This window comes from Bufo gargarizans, chromosome 6 (genome assembly GCF_014858855.1).
Source record: "Bufo gargarizans isolate SCDJY-AF-19 chromosome 6, ASM1485885v1, whole genome shotgun sequence".
In the NCBI taxonomy this organism is placed as follows: Eukaryota; Metazoa; Chordata; class Amphibia; order Anura; family Bufonidae; genus Bufo; species Bufo gargarizans.
Window position 1 is genome coordinate 329215201 of NC_058085.1, and position 15647 is coordinate 329230847.

Consider the following 15647-nt stretch of genomic DNA (forward strand, 5'->3'; position numbering starts at 1 on the left):
GACTTTTTAAAAAAAATTGTGAGCCAGACCCAAAACAAGTCTTGACTGGTTCACTCATCTCTATAAGTAAAATAATTAAATAAAAACATCAAAAACTGGCCTTCAGTGGAGGGTGGGCCCAGATGGACTTCAAATTTAATTAATTTTTTGGAAGTAATGATTGCTAACTAATATCCAATCTATCCCAAGTACCACACAGAATCTCCATCAAAGAGGCATGTATGTGAAGCAGATGTAGCACAGATGAGTTTTTCACACAATGCGCCATTTGTGGTTACAAATTCCCCCTTGCTTCATCTGTACCATATATGAGCTGTTTGGGCAATGGAGGGAAGCACAGGAATAATGGGGGTTATTAAAAATAAAATATTAAAAATTATTTCCTGTGTGTGAGACACTTTCCCCTGGTCATGTACATGCCACTGAAGTACAGTCTGAAATGCATCCATCTACCCCCATTATGGCAATTCTGCCACAATAACGGCAGTGAAGACCAGATTCCTAGCTTAACGTTGACTTGACGTGATGTGATTGAGGGGGACATGTGAACTCTGTTCTATGGTTAAAACCTAAAACCTAGGTCCCTAAAACCTACAGTTAGAGCAGTGATGAGATGAAAGCATAATACCAAACAAAAAAGAACCAGAGTAATTCATCCTGGTGTCTCAGGCCTCATGCATATGACCGTATCAGTTTTGTGGTCCACAAATTTCGGATCCCCAAAATATGGAAACAGTCTGCATTGCAACCACATTTTTGGAGACCCATTTACCTCAATGGGTCTGTGGTCTGCATTTTGCAGCTAAGCATAGGACATGTTCTATCATTTTGTGGAACAGACATACGGATGAGGAAAGTCATTTTTGTGCTTTCTGTATCCAAATTTCTATTCCACAAAAAGATAGAATATGTCCGCAAAATGTGGACCACGGACCTATTGAAGTAAGTGGGTCCACAAACAAAAATGCAGATGGCCTCATCCATATTTTGGAGATCCATGATACTATACGGTTATGTGTATGAGACCTAATAGTCATCTCAATAATGACACTACACGACTGGCTTCTTCTAGGATACAAAATACAAGTCTATGTTGGCACTGTCATTTGAGACACTTGTGGAAGTTCTGTCAATTTTGATGCCCAGAAAATGATAGAAGCCTCAATGGTTAAATAATTTCTGTGCTAAGATGGATTCAACATTGTGTCATGGCTTCTATTATCAAGGAAAACCAGACGATGTGAACAAAGCCAAACACAATGTTAAGCATTGACAAGCAGTCAATCCTTAAGTGCAAATGATTGTACCTCTATTGGAGGCACAGTATCTACCCTTTAGTCAATGTCCAACCTTTTAGTAGACCTTGAAACATGACTAAAGATATTAGCCAAACCAAGGGTCTTCTCCTAAAGGAAACCGAGACAGCCGTTTCAGGGTTCTTGCCCTTCATCAGTACAGAGCATGGTACTTGGTTGGCTAGGTAAGAGGCCTTTTTTTGTAGATCTCTGGGGATACTATTCCCCTAGTGGAGAGCACCAGAACTGGTGTAGGCAGTACTAGACAATCTAACACTATTTAACACTCCAGACACCAGCTCTCCACATGCAATCTTCTAAGTACACGTGCACACTGTTTTTTTTAAACTCGACAGAGAGATTGTTTCAAACATCTTGGAGAACTAACCACAGATCTGTCATGGTGGGGAGTGGGGGAAACCCCCAACTATACAATGTGGTGATTATAATGTTGCAGCTAGGCCTGGAAACAGGGAAAAGGGAGCTGGCAACTAACTAATCATTCCTGAATCCTATCCCTGATCTCATGACTGTATGAGCCGTCCTCGATGATAGGGGGGCTCATACTCTTGAACCTGGGCCCTACTGACCCAAACGGTCCCTGCAATATCGCGTCAGAAGGTGGAGACAACCGATTCCTCCACGACACGGAACAACCGGAGTCTCCAACAGGCCCAGCACCAAAGGGGACGAAAGCAGCCAGCAGTGGACAACATGACAGGTAAATGTCCAGAGGCAGAAAACACCATTGCCAACAGGACCAACATGGACACCTACCTGACACAGGTGCAAGTGGAACTTGAGCCGTCCACGTCGCTACCACTGGATCCTTGAAATGCGCACTAGGCCCAAACACACACACCAGGCTGGACCCAGCACAAACACCAAACACAGAATCCATTAAAAACAACCTGGACCACCATGAGGCATGAACCATGGCGGCACAAGGACGATGAGCTCGTAGTTCCCCCTCCGGGGAACTCCAGAGTCACCCTTCCGGAGGTAAGGACATACAAAGGATATGTCTGGCATCAATGCTGACCTGAAACACCAAACAGGCCAGACATGAAACACCAAACCAGACATAACAACAAACCCCAAACATTAACCCACACCAAACATACAAGTGAGGTAGGGTAACAGCAACACACACAAAGGGGTGACATCAGGTGACATCGAGACATCGATGTCCCATAAGGTGGCCCTCAACGACTGGGCAGATGGAATAGCACCAGCTCCTCAAGACAATCTGACCTCATGCTCACAACTCAGAATAAGAGCCAAGAGGCCACACCCAGCTCCACCTTGCATACACATTAAACCCATACACACTAGAAAAGGGAAGGGAAACAGCCTTAAAGGGGAAGTGCACACGGATGCATAACATACAACACGTTGCCACCGGCAACCATGATGCGCGGCGAAAGTGTCACGGCAAACTACCACCAAGCCGTGACAAGATCTTCTGTGGAGGTAGGCTTGCTCAAATCCTTCTTCTTCTTTATGCAATCCCAGACAGACTTGATTATTTTGAGATGATAACTCTGTGGTGCCATGTCATCATTCCAGGACTCCTTGTTCTTCTTTACCCTGAAGATAGTTCTTAATGACATTGGCTGTATGTTTACATAGTTAATATGGTTGAAAAAAGACATAAGTCCATCAAGTTCAACCAAGGGTTAGGTGGGGATGTTTGGGGTTGTTGTCCTGCTGCAGAAGAAATTAGGCATTACACAGTGCCCACTGAAATCAGTTGGCTTACCATATAATATAGATGTTCTTTGTAGATTCTCTGTGCTCTTATTAGGGTCCTGAATGAGGTTGTCAAGAAATCCATAAGAGGGTATTTCAAAATGGGTTTTCTAAACCATATAATTTCCTAAAAAAGCACTCCCACAAACATTTTTATTTTCTGATGTAAACTGCTGTGAAGGTAATCTTCTTACTAGTGACTGTATGTGTGAGTTATAATCTTCCTTCCGATTCTTAGCTGTGTCATGTGACCAACACCCTGCTCTCCAACTAACACACTGTTGAACTGGGGTGTCGAGGGCCCACCAGTAAAATTCATTCTGGAGGCCCACTGTACAGCTACACACAAATACTACCTGCTCACACAGTGGAAGCAGCAGCAATAACTTTGAGAAGGCAGGCCTGGGGGAAAGAGGATACTTGCCGCTAGCGTTTGCATATAGACACCATCTCAGCCACTCGATGCAAATATAATAATAAAATAGGGTCTGTGTTAAATATTTTACACAGTTTTTCATATGGACATAGACTAGTTTAGATACTGTATGCTGCCTATATGTACGTAGTACAGTCAATCTACTGTGCCATGTGTCACGTGTGCGGGGGATGGGGGACTGGGGACCACCCTTGCTCAGGGCCCACTGGGGGCCAGTCTGAGCCTGTAGGAGACTGACATTGAGGCTTCAATAGGAATACACACAGAAACTGGTCCCTGAAAGGGACCTACAAATATTAGAGCAGGGGTATATCACAGCCCAAAGATTTTATGAAATTTAGGTCCCTGGTACAAGAGTTCAGCTTGGGCCCCCATTCCCTCAGTGCTTTATGGCAAGGGGCAGGGGAACACCCAAACTTTCTGCTGCCTGAGGCAAAAATTAAAACGGCACCCCCCCCATGCCAAATTCTGAACCTAACCAAGACATACTTGGAAAACATTACATACAGCGTTACAAAACATACAGGGTAATACAGCACCACATACCTATTACAGTCAGTGTTGTCTCATCTGATGTAGATATCCTCTTTCCTCATCTTCTCCTTTCAGACCAGATGACCATGATGATTTCTTTCAGCCATCTCTTGTCTCTGCAGAGTTTGGCAAACAGATATCTTAGTTTCCTACATTTCCATCATCGTCTCACCTTCTCAACACCCCAATACTGTGGCTGGTGCACTGCCCAATACTATCCTGCAGAAGCAGATAATTCCCTTGAAAATACTAGTATCACACAGTGCCCACTTCAATAATTATTTCCACACAGTGCCCTAAAAATCAACTCCACCCTGCTCCCTGACACTGATAGTGCCGTAAACATAGTATGCACAAAAAATAATTGTGCTAAGTAGAATTGAGCGGACACCTGGATGTTCGGGTTCGATGGGTTTGGATGAACTTCACAAAAACTTGACCCGAACTTGACCCCGAACCCAAACCCCAAAGTCAATGGGGACCCGAACTTTGGAGCACTAAAATGGCTCTAAAAAAGTCACGGAAAGGGCTAGAGGGCTACAAATGGCATCAACATGTTGCTAAGAGCATGGCAAGTGCTCTGCAAACATGCAAACAAATGTGGATAGGGAAATGACTTAAAATAACATAAAATACATACAAATAAAAAATAATAATCTCGATCTAGGAGGACGAGGTCCATATGGAGTAGGAGGTTGAGGAGGCGGTGGATGTGGCAGTGTAGGAGGAAGCGGCGGTGGAGGAGGAGGTAGCCAACACTGGTTTTTGGTTTTAATATTTTTTTTTGTTTAAATTAGGGTACACCCCAAAACATTGAGAAATATAACCTGTGATAACCCCCTCCAGCCGTTCGAAACAAATGTTCAGACAATACACTGGCTGCAGGGCAGGCCAGCACCTCCAAGGTTTAAAGGGCAAGCTCGGGCCATATGCCTAATTTGGAGACCCAGAAGTTGAAGGGGGCAGACCCATCAGTCAGTATGTAGGCATGTGCACACATACTGCTCCACCATGTCGCACGTCCCTGTGATGTCAATGATCCAATTGGATATCTGCTCTATCAACATTTGATGTTCTTTTCTGCGCCTACCATGTTGATCACGGTTAGCGGCGAATCAGGGTTCCACGCCGGAGAGGGAGAGTGAGAAAGGGATACCACATCCAAGGGAGGTCAATGGCTTCAATGTGATCGAGCTGAAATGTGGGACAAGTTATTAAAGCGGAAGGATCGAATGAAAGGGCCAATTAAAGGCAAATTTTAGAAATTTAAGTCCCTGTCACCTATGCAGAGCAGGGGTTTTTCATTGGCAAAAATGGGTTAATGTCACCCACCAATGGAACAGACGATTTTAAAAAATTTCGGGCCCTGTCAACTATGTAGAGCAGGGGTTTATTCACGGCAAAACTGTGTTCATGTCACCCACCAATTGAACAGACAATTTTACAAAAATGATGTCCCTTTCACCTATGCAGAGCAGGGGTTTGTATACGGCAACATTGGTAAAATGTCACCTGACAATATAACAGATGATTTTTAGAAATTTAGGCCCCTGTCACCTATGCAGCGCAGGGGTTTATTCATGGCAAAAATGGTAAAATGTCACCCAAGAATGTAACAGACTAATTAGTGAAATGTATTTCCTTGTCCACTAGGTAGAGCAGGGGTATATCACAGCCAAAAATTTGTGAATTTCACCCGACAATGTAACAGACAAATTAGTGAAATTTATTAACCTGTCCACTAGGTAGAGCAGGGGTATATTACAGCCAAAAATTGGTGAATTTCACCCAAAAATGTAACAGACAAATTAGTGAAATGTATTAACCTGTCCACTAGGTAGAGCAGGGGTATATCATAGCCAAAAAATTATGAATTTCACCAGACAATGTAACAGACAAATTAGTGAAATTTTTTAACCTGTCCACTAGGTAGAGCAGGGATATATCACAGCCAAAAATTTGGGATATGTAACCTGACAATTTATCAGATAAATTAGTGGGAAATATCCAAAATACAACAATGAGCAATAGCGCTGTAGTATAACAATGTAAGGTCGGTATACATGTCTATTCTGCACAAGGTACGGACAAGTCCTGTGGGATGCATGCCTGGTTCATTTTAATGAACGTGAGCTTGTCCACATTGGCTGTGGACAGACGGCTGCGCTTGTCTGTGATAACTCCCCCTGCCGTGCTAAACACACGTTCAGACAATACATTGGCTGCAGGGCAGGCCAGCACCTCCAAGGCGTGAAGGGCAAGCTCAGGCCATATACCCAATTTGGAGACCAAGAAGTTGAAGGGGGCAGACCCATCATTCAGTACATGTAGGTGTGTGCACACATACTGCTCCACCATGTTGCTGAAATGCTGCCTTCTGCTAAGACGCTCCATATGAGCTGTTAGTGCTGGTTGTTGTGGCGTGCTGACAAAGCTTTTCCACATTTTGGCCATGCTAACACTGCCTTCTGAGGTGCTGGCGGTGCCCCAGCTGCGTTGGCGACCTCTTCCTCCTCTTCTGCCTTCGCCTTGTGCTTCTACTGTGCCCCCGCTGTCAGGTGGGAATGTCACCAGCAGAGCATCTACCAGCGTGCGCTTGTACTCGCGTATCTTATGATCACGCTCCAGTGAGGGAATTAAGGACGGTACGTTGTCCTTGTAACAGAGATCCAGCAGCGTGCCCACCCAGTAATCAGCACAAGTTAGAATGTGGGCAACTCAGCGGTCGTTGCAGAGAAACTGCAGCATGTAATCGCTTATGTGTGCCAGGCTACCCAGAGGCAAGGAAAAGCTGTCCTCTGTGGGAGGTGTATAATCTGTGTCCTCTGTATCCCTCCAGACACGCACCAGTGATGGCCATGAGCTGGTTTGGGTGCCACCCTACTGTGAACATGGTTCCTCCTCCTCATCCTCCACCTCGTCATCCTCCAGAACTGTGCCCTGGCTGGACAATTGTGTACCTGGCATTTGTGGGTGCAGGAACCTACCCTCAGAGTCACTTGTAAATGACTGGCCTGAAATCCTATGAAATTATCCCTTTTCCTTGTGCAAGGTGGAGTTCCACCTTGTGGGTACGTCACATATAAGGCGGTGAGTAGGAAGGCCGAAGTTACGCTGCAGCGCTGATAGGCGAGCAGCAGCAGGATGAGAATGCCGAAAGCGCGCACAGACGGCCCGCACTTTCTGCAACAGCTCTGAAATATTGGGGTCATTTTTAAGGAACCTCTGCACCACCAAATTCAGCACATGCGCCAGGCAAAGGATGTGCGTCAAACCGGCTAGCCCCAGAGCTGCTACGAGATTTCGCCCATTATCGCACACCACCAGGACGGGCTTGAGGCTCACTTGCACCAACCACTCATCGGTATGTTGTTCCATGCCCGTCCACAGCTCCTGGGCGGTGTGGGGTTTGTCCCCCAAACAGATACGTTTTAAAACTGCCTGCTGTCGTTTACCCCTGGCTGTGCTGAAGTTGGTGGTGAAGGTGTTACGCTGACCGGATGAGGAGGCGGTAGAGGATGAGGAAGCCGAGTAGGAGAAGGAAGCAACAGGAGGCAAACCGAAGCGCCCTGCAATCCTCGGTGGTGGTAGGACATGCGCCAAACTGCTATCCGCCTCAGGCCCAGCCGCCACTGCATTTACCCAGTGTGCTGTTATGGAGATATAACGGCCCTGACCGTGCTTACTGGTCCACGTATCCGTAGTTAGTTAGACCTTGCCACAGATGGCGTTGTGCAGTAAACACCTAATTTTGTCCCCCACTTGGTTGTGCAGGGAAGGGGTGGCTCGTCTGGAAAAGTAGTGGCGACTGGGCACGACGTACTGTGGGACAGCCACCACCATAAGGCTTTTAAAACTCTCCATCTCCACCAGATGGAATGACAGCATTTAAAAGTCCAGTAATTTTGAGATGCTGGCATTCAGGGCCAGGGATCACGGGTGGGTAGAGGGGGACCTCCTCTTTCGCTTCAGTGTTTAGAAGATAGAGAGTTGAAACGCTTTTATGGGACATTGTGGAGATTCTTGGTGACCCAGGTGGTGGCGTTGCTGGCAGATCCTCTGTTTGCGGGGTGGCAGGTGCCACTGTCATTCCAGAGGTGGATGAAGAGGCCGAGACTGCAGCAGAAGAGGAAGCAGGAGGAGACAGAAACCTTTCTTTGTTTTTGAGGTGTCTACTCCACTGCAGCTTCGGCTTTGCACTTAGATGCCTGGTCATGCAGGTTGAGAACGTTTATGCCTCGCTTCAGGCTCTGATTGCACAGCATGCAAACCACTCGTGTCTTGTCATCAGCAAATTGTCTAAAGAACTGCCATACCAGGGAACTCCTTGGAGCTGGCTTTGGTGTGCTCGGTCCCTTGGTGCGGTGGGCAGTAGGAGGCGTACTGTCTAGGGGACAGCAGCTCCACTTTTGCACCCTGCTCCCTCTTCTGCTGTGCTGGTGGCTCTGTGCAACCACCGCCTCTTCCTCCGAACTACACAGGTCACTCGTATGACCTTGATTCCATGTGGGATCGAGGACCTCATCATCCTCCACATCATCTTCCACCCAGTCTTCACCCCTGCCCTCCTTGTTGGTTTGCACACTGCAGAAAGCCCAAAAAGTTGGCACCTGTGTTTCGTTGTCATCATCCGAGACGTGCTGCGGTGGTCCTCCCATGCACTCATCCTGAAACATAAGTGGTTGGGCATCGGTGCACTTAATCTCTTCCACTTCTGAGCAGGGCTATGTAGATGGGCCTGGTAAACCCTGCTAGCAGAGTCATCAAAAAGCAGAAGAGACTGCTCCATGACTTGGGGCTCAGACTGCTTGGCTTTTTTACAAGAGGGGTTAGGTGAAGGACTTATGGACATGGGCTGCAGGTGCCAACTCTGATCTTTCAGCAGGAGACTGGGTGGGAGACAATGTGAATGAACTGGAGGCACTGTCAGCAACCCAATCTACTATCGCCTGTACTTGTTCTGGCCTCACCATTCGTAGAGCCGCATTCGGCCCTACCAAATAACGCTGAAGGTTCTGTTGCCTATTCTCACCTGAAGAAGGTGTTTCACTTGTGCGTGTAGCTGGCACAGATCGACCACGTCCTCTCCCTGCAACAGGAGCTCCACCAGCAGCACCACGACCGGGGCCACATCCCATATTTGACGCTCTCCTCATTCTTTGCGTTTACCCACCAAACTAACAGATGATTTTTGTCAGGCGACAATGTAACTGCCAATAGTCAACAATTAAGTTCACTGAGAGTAAGGCAGTGCCGGTGTCATAAAGAGGAAAAATTTCTTGAGGTCACACAACTGTGTGACAGGTGAATTTTATACAATTACTTCACGGTCCCAAAATTTTTTACTTTGTCAACCAACAATGTAACTGCAGTATTGACTGGTTGTATTTGACTGTGACAAATGCATCAAAGGCCCCAGATGTAGGGTCTTGCAAATAATTGGTCTTTTTTTAAACCCAGAATATAACAGCAGTATTTAAAGTTTATATTTGACTGTCACAAATGCAGCAAAGGCCGCAAATGTAGTATCTTGGCCAAAATGGGTGCTTTTTTAAAACAAGAATATAAAAGCAGTATCTAACACTTGTATTGAACTGTGACAAATGCAACAAAGGCCACAAATTTATTATCTTGCCAAAAATTGGTGGGTTTTTTAATACCAGAATATGACAGCACTATCTAACGCTTGCATTTCACTGTGACAAATGCAGCAAAGGCCCCAGATGTAGGGTATTGCAAATAATGGGTGTTTGTTTTAAAACCAGAATATAATTGCAGTATTTCAAGCTTGTATTTCACTGTGACAAATGCAACAAGGCCACAAATATATTATCTTGGCCAAAATTGGTGTTTTTTAAACCAAGAATATAACTGCAGTATTTAAACTTTGTATTTGACTGTCACAAATGCAACTAAGGCCAGAAATGTTTTATATTGCCCAAAATGGGTGTTTTAAGAATACCAGAATATAACAGCGGTGTATTGGACTGTCAGAAATGCAGCAAAGGCCGCAAATTTATTATCTTGCCAAAAATAGGTGTTTTTTTTATACCAGAATATAACAGCATTATCTAATGCTTGTATTTCACTGTGACAAATGCAGCAAAGGCCCCAGATGTAGGGTATTGCAAAAAATTGATGTTTTTTTAAAACCCAAAATATAATTGCAGTATTTCAAGCTTGTATTTCACTGTGACAAATGCAGCAAAGGCCCCAGATGTAGGGTATTGCAAAAAATGGGTGGTTTTTTAAAACCCCAAATATAATTGCAGTATTTCAAGCTTGTATTTCACTGTCACAAATGCAAATATGCTGTGCTGGTGCACTGAACTTGCATAAAATGGCCGCCGACGCCCACCTAACTAACAGACAGATAAAAGTTCATTTTCTGTGTCACTGGGCTCAGGGCAGAGTAAAAAGAATTGTGCACTGCGCCTACAAAACAAAATCGCTGTAGATCGCTGAGTTAACAAGCACTTCTGATAACTGATTCTTTCCTATTCTCTCCCTCACAGCAGCAGCATCCTCTCCCTACACTAATCAGAGCAGAGTAACCTGCAGCGCTACGTGACTCCAGCTTATATAGAGGCTGGGTCACATGCTGCTCTGGCCAATCACAGCCATGTCATTAGTAGGCATGGCTGTGATGGCTTCTAAGGGCACACAAGTTAAACGCTTGTTGATTGGCTGCTCTGCAGCCTTTCAATAAGCACCATTAAATCGCTGAACACCGAACCCAAACCCGAACTTTTACTGAAAAGTTTGGGTTCGGGTCCAGGGTCCAAAAATCCTAAAGTTCGGTATGAACCCGAACTTTACAGTTGGGGTTCGCTCAACTGTGACAGGGTGCTCCCCAAAGTCCCACCAATAGAAATAATTATCTGGCACAGTGCACTTAGTGTTAACAGTGCCCCCAATAGTAATAATGTCCCCGTTGTGCCCATACTACTAATCATGTTCCCCATAGTGCCCAACCAGTAATAATTCTCCTATAGAAATACCACCTTATAATGTGTGCCAGTAGAAAAATACCCTCTTATAATGTGTGCCAGTAAAAAAATACCCTCTTATAATGTGTGCCAGTAGAAAAATCCCCCCTTATAATGTGTGCCAGTAAAAAAAATACCCCCTTACAATGTGTTCCAGTAGAAAAATACCCTCTTATAATGTGTGCCAGAACAAAATACCCCTTTATAATGTGTGCTAGTACATAAATATCCCCTTATAATGTGTGGCAGTACAAAAAATACCCCTTTATAATATGCACCAGTACAAAAAATACCCCTTTACATATCCCTTACCTTTCTGATCTACCCCCATCAGAACAGACCCCCATATCAGACCTCAAATCAGGCTCCCATATCAGACCTCCATATCAGACCTCATATCAGATCTCCAGATTAGACCACCATATCAGATCCTCAGATCACACCCCCATATCAGATTCTCAGATCAGACCTCCATTTCAGACCTCAGATCAGACCCCCTTTAGACCTCCATGTTAGGCCCCCATAAAACCTCAGATCAGATCCAAAATAAATAAATTCACTTACCTCTCCTGCTCCGCCGCTACTCTCCAGGTTCAGCGGCTCTTCCTGCATTCTCGGCTCCCTGGTATTCTCGGGGCCTGTGCTGCATGGTCACCTGACTGTGTACAATGTCAGATCATAGTGCTTGCTCTATGTCCTGTTAAAAATCTGTAACTATGCTTTATACTTTACACGCAATATACTCTTCTGTCACTAGATGGCAGAAAATTCCTGTTTTGCTCTACTTCTCTTTCCATGCTATTATTTCACTGACTGACATTTCTTTTTAATTGCAGAGTCACCTTTCAAGAAACTTGTCAATGCAGCAAAACTGGAATACCTTCAGGTCCACCTTTAGCCGCACCTAAGGATTCAAGATTTCTTATGACAACATAAAAATGTCTATGCATCTTGCACCTGAGAACAGATGTGGATGTAGAGAAGATAGACTACACTGTTTATTATTTAGTTTTTGTTCATAGAGTTTACATTGGTCACTGTGTTCTTCTCCAGATCAAAAACTTCAGCATTACAGACTGGGCGCTCTACTGGGTCTCCTCATACCTCACCAAATAAACATTTCATGGTTTACACTCGGACACCATCTACTGAACTTCTTCCCATGAATTTCACGGTCATCTTTACACTTATAACAATCAGATTTACCTCTTCAACCCAGATTATACTCAATCCACTCCATCCAAAGTTCCATAGTGTCTGTCAGCAATGTCCTCCTTCTTTTCCTCCAACTTCCTAAACCTCCGCCTGGATAAAACTAAAGTCATCATCTTTGCACCACCATCTAACCTATACCTGCCAACAATCCTGAATTTGCTGCTGCTGTCTCAATTTTTTTGGAAATATTCCCAAATATTTGTCTGGGGCATTGTTTTTGGGTGACAGCTTTTTTTCCTATAAAATTATCTGTTTGTATCGTAATGGAGTAATCCAATAGATGATGGACGGTATTATTTACTACCCACTCCTTGTGGGATTGCAATTCTAGCTGTGTTACAGTCAGAGATACACCCAAGTGAAGCGGGAGCTGCATATATCTGTTATGTTGCGGCCTTATGCTAAAATAAACATACATTCTGTTTTCTACATCATTTTGCACTCAATAACCCATAATGAGAACATGAAAAAATTATGTTCAGAATCTTTGCTTATTTATTGAAAAATAAAAACTCAAATCTTTCATTGACATAAGTTTTCAGACGCTTTACTCAGGACATAGTTGACGCACCTTTGGCAGTGATTACAGCCTCCAGTTTTCTTGGGTATGATGCCACAAGGTTTGCACATCTGGATTTGGGGATTTTCTGCCATTCTTTACTGTAGATCCTATGACGCTCTGTCATGTTGGATGGGGACCATCGATGGACAGCCATTTTCAGTTCTCTCCAGAGATGTTCAATTAGGTTTAAGTCAGGGCTCTCGCTGGGCCACTCAAGGACATTCACATAATCATCCCTAAGCCAGTCCTGTGTTTTCTTGGCTGTGTGCTTAGGGTCATTGTCTTTTTGGAAGGTAAACCTTCAGCCCAGTCTGTGGTCCCAAACACTCTGGATCAGGTATTCATTAAAAATATCTCTGTGCTTTGCTCCATTCAGATTTCTCTCAGCCCTGACCAGTCTCCCTGTCGAAAAACACCCCAACAGCATGATGCCGCCACCACCGTGCTTCACTGTAGGAATGGTACCAGGCAGTTGGTGAGCATTGCCTGGTTTCCTCCAGACATGATGCTTAGAATTGAGGCCAAAAAGATCAATCTAGGTTTTATCAAACCACAGAATCTTGTTTCTCACAATTTGAGAGTCCTTTAGGTGCTTTTTGCAAACTCCAGGTGGCTTTCATGTGTCTTTTGGTGACGAGAGACTTCTTTCTGGCCACTTAGCCATAAAGCTTAAATTGGAGCAATGCTGCAGTGATGGTTGACCTTCTGGAACATTATCCTATCTGCACACAGGATCTGTGGAGCTCAGCCAGAGTGACAATTGGGTTCTTGGTCACCTCTCTTACCAAGGCCCTTCTCCACCAATTCCTGGTTGTTCCAAACATCTCCCACTTAAAAATTATGGAGGCCATTGTGCTTTTGGGAGCTTTCAGTACAGCAGAAATGTTTTGTACCCTTCTACAAGTCTGTGATTGCACACGCTTCCTATTAAATAAATTTTGCAAAAATTTCAAAAATTTTGTTTTCATTTTCTTATTATGGGGTATTGAGTGCAGATTGATAGGGAGAACTTGATTATTTTTATTTAGCACAAGAATGCAACATAAGAAAATGTGAAAAAAGTGAAAGGTCACAGTGGTACCGCCAGGTACTAGGTACCGCGATGGGAACACCGGTGTCGTGCACATTTGCGAACCTGTACCTGGCAGTATTCGAAGAGACGTACGTCTTCTCGGTGGATAACCCCTTCCTGCAGTCTATCCACCTGTTTTTGAGATATGTGGATGACATTTTTCTGGTCTGGTCGGGGAGTGAAGCGTCTTGCCGTGCCTTTGTTGATTACCTTAATACGCGCAACCAGATGAATATGAGATTCACCATCAATTTTGGTGGTGGATCCCTTGATTTTCTGGACGTGCGCGTTACGGTCACAGATGGTGCAGTACACACCAAGGGCTTCCGCAAGCCCACGGCGACCAATTCGCTCCTCCACCAGACCAGCTTCCACCCGCCATCGGTTAAGCGTGCTGTCCCGTACGGACAATTTGTCCGCCTACGGAGGATCAATGACACCGATGCCGGCTTCCTCAAACAAGCTGGCGAACTCAAGAGCATGCTGCTGGACCGGGGTTATCCATCGAGGAGCGTCTCAGCAGCTCTTTGCAGGGCCGCCAAGCTGGATCGCAATTCCCTACTCATGCAAAAAAGAAGTAATACAACACCCCCCCCCCCCCCGTTTTGCCTTTTCTTTTAAGTACAGCTCTGCTGCTGTAGCAATCAAACGGGCTATCAATGAGAATTGGGATCTATTGAAGGGGGATCCCTCTTTGAATAGCTTCTCCAACCAACGACCCCTAGTTACATTCAGAAGGTGCCATACCCTTAAGGATAAGCTGGTCAAAAGCGTTTATAGCACACCGCAGGAAGAGACATGGCTTAGGAAACCTAGAGGTAATCACAAATGTGGTCATTGTTCCTTCTGTACACTTAATACCTGTAGCAAAGGGTTAGAGATAGGAGGAATTAAGCACGTGGTACGTGATTTCATCAATTGTCGTACATCTTATGTCGTATATGTTGTTTTTTGCCCCTGTAAACGATTCTACATTGGCAAAACCATCCGCCCTTTATTTGAACGGATCCGTGAGCATGTTGGTTCCATACGGTCCGGCAGAGGTTGCCCACGTTTGATTGAGCATATCCGCACCTCCCATGATGCCCACCCACATTGCCTCTCCTTTGCAGGAGTGGAGCATGTCAGACCCATCCCTAGAGGGGTGGACCGGCATCGCCTGCTTCTGCAAAGGGAGGCAAGGTGGATTATGCTCACTGGGGCCATGGGAGCTGCAGGGTTAAACGAGAGGAACGACATCTCAGTGTTCCTATAAGGGCAAACCGTCACTGTCTTGAGTACCTGGTACATTTGGCCTGTAGTATGTGTTAATTCAAGAATCATTGCGCATATCCTTAGCTATAACGTGACTCATGTATTTATCATGATTGATATCATTGTATCTAAATTGTACCTTCTTTACCCCTGCTATGCACTTTAGTAATTGTCTCCCCGATTCACATGTTTTTAAAGTAATGTCACTGATTCGTGGCGCACAGCTGTGGCCAATGGTGCCGGCCGCATCTAGCCCGCCCCTATAAAGCGCAAGTGTGCGCCATGATGTTCATAGCGGCCAGAAGAAGCGCGACTCGTCGCGCGAAGCGGCCGTAGCCGCTACTATTTGCCACAGTGTGTCCGCCCCTGGATCCGATTTGTGCACCGCCTTGTTATGAAGTCCTGAAATAAAGCTGCAACATTATAACTACTTCGGTGAGTGCCGCGAACTTTGTTTCTTCTTCTCCATGTATTGTACATTGATGGCCTTCACTCTATTACGCTGAGCACCACTAAGGAAGTACATCTACACCACCGC

General features: G+C 45.1%; 1 protein-coding gene across 2 annotated transcripts in view; it reads left to right on the forward strand.

Moving 5' to 3' along the window:
• Positions 1 to 15416, forward strand: part of TLX1 (T cell leukemia homeobox 1) — a 78277-nt gene extending 62861 nt beyond the window's left edge. For both annotated transcript variants that reach the window (XM_044299913.1, XM_044299909.1), the window contains one exon: positions 11843 to 15416. In XM_044299913.1, the coding sequence (XP_044155848.1) occupies positions 11843 to 11942 (100 nt within the window). In that variant the 3' untranslated portion in view covers positions 11943 to 15416. The remainder of the gene's footprint in view (positions 1 to 11842) is intronic.
• The last annotated feature ends 231 nt before the right edge of the window (positions 15417 to 15647 follow it).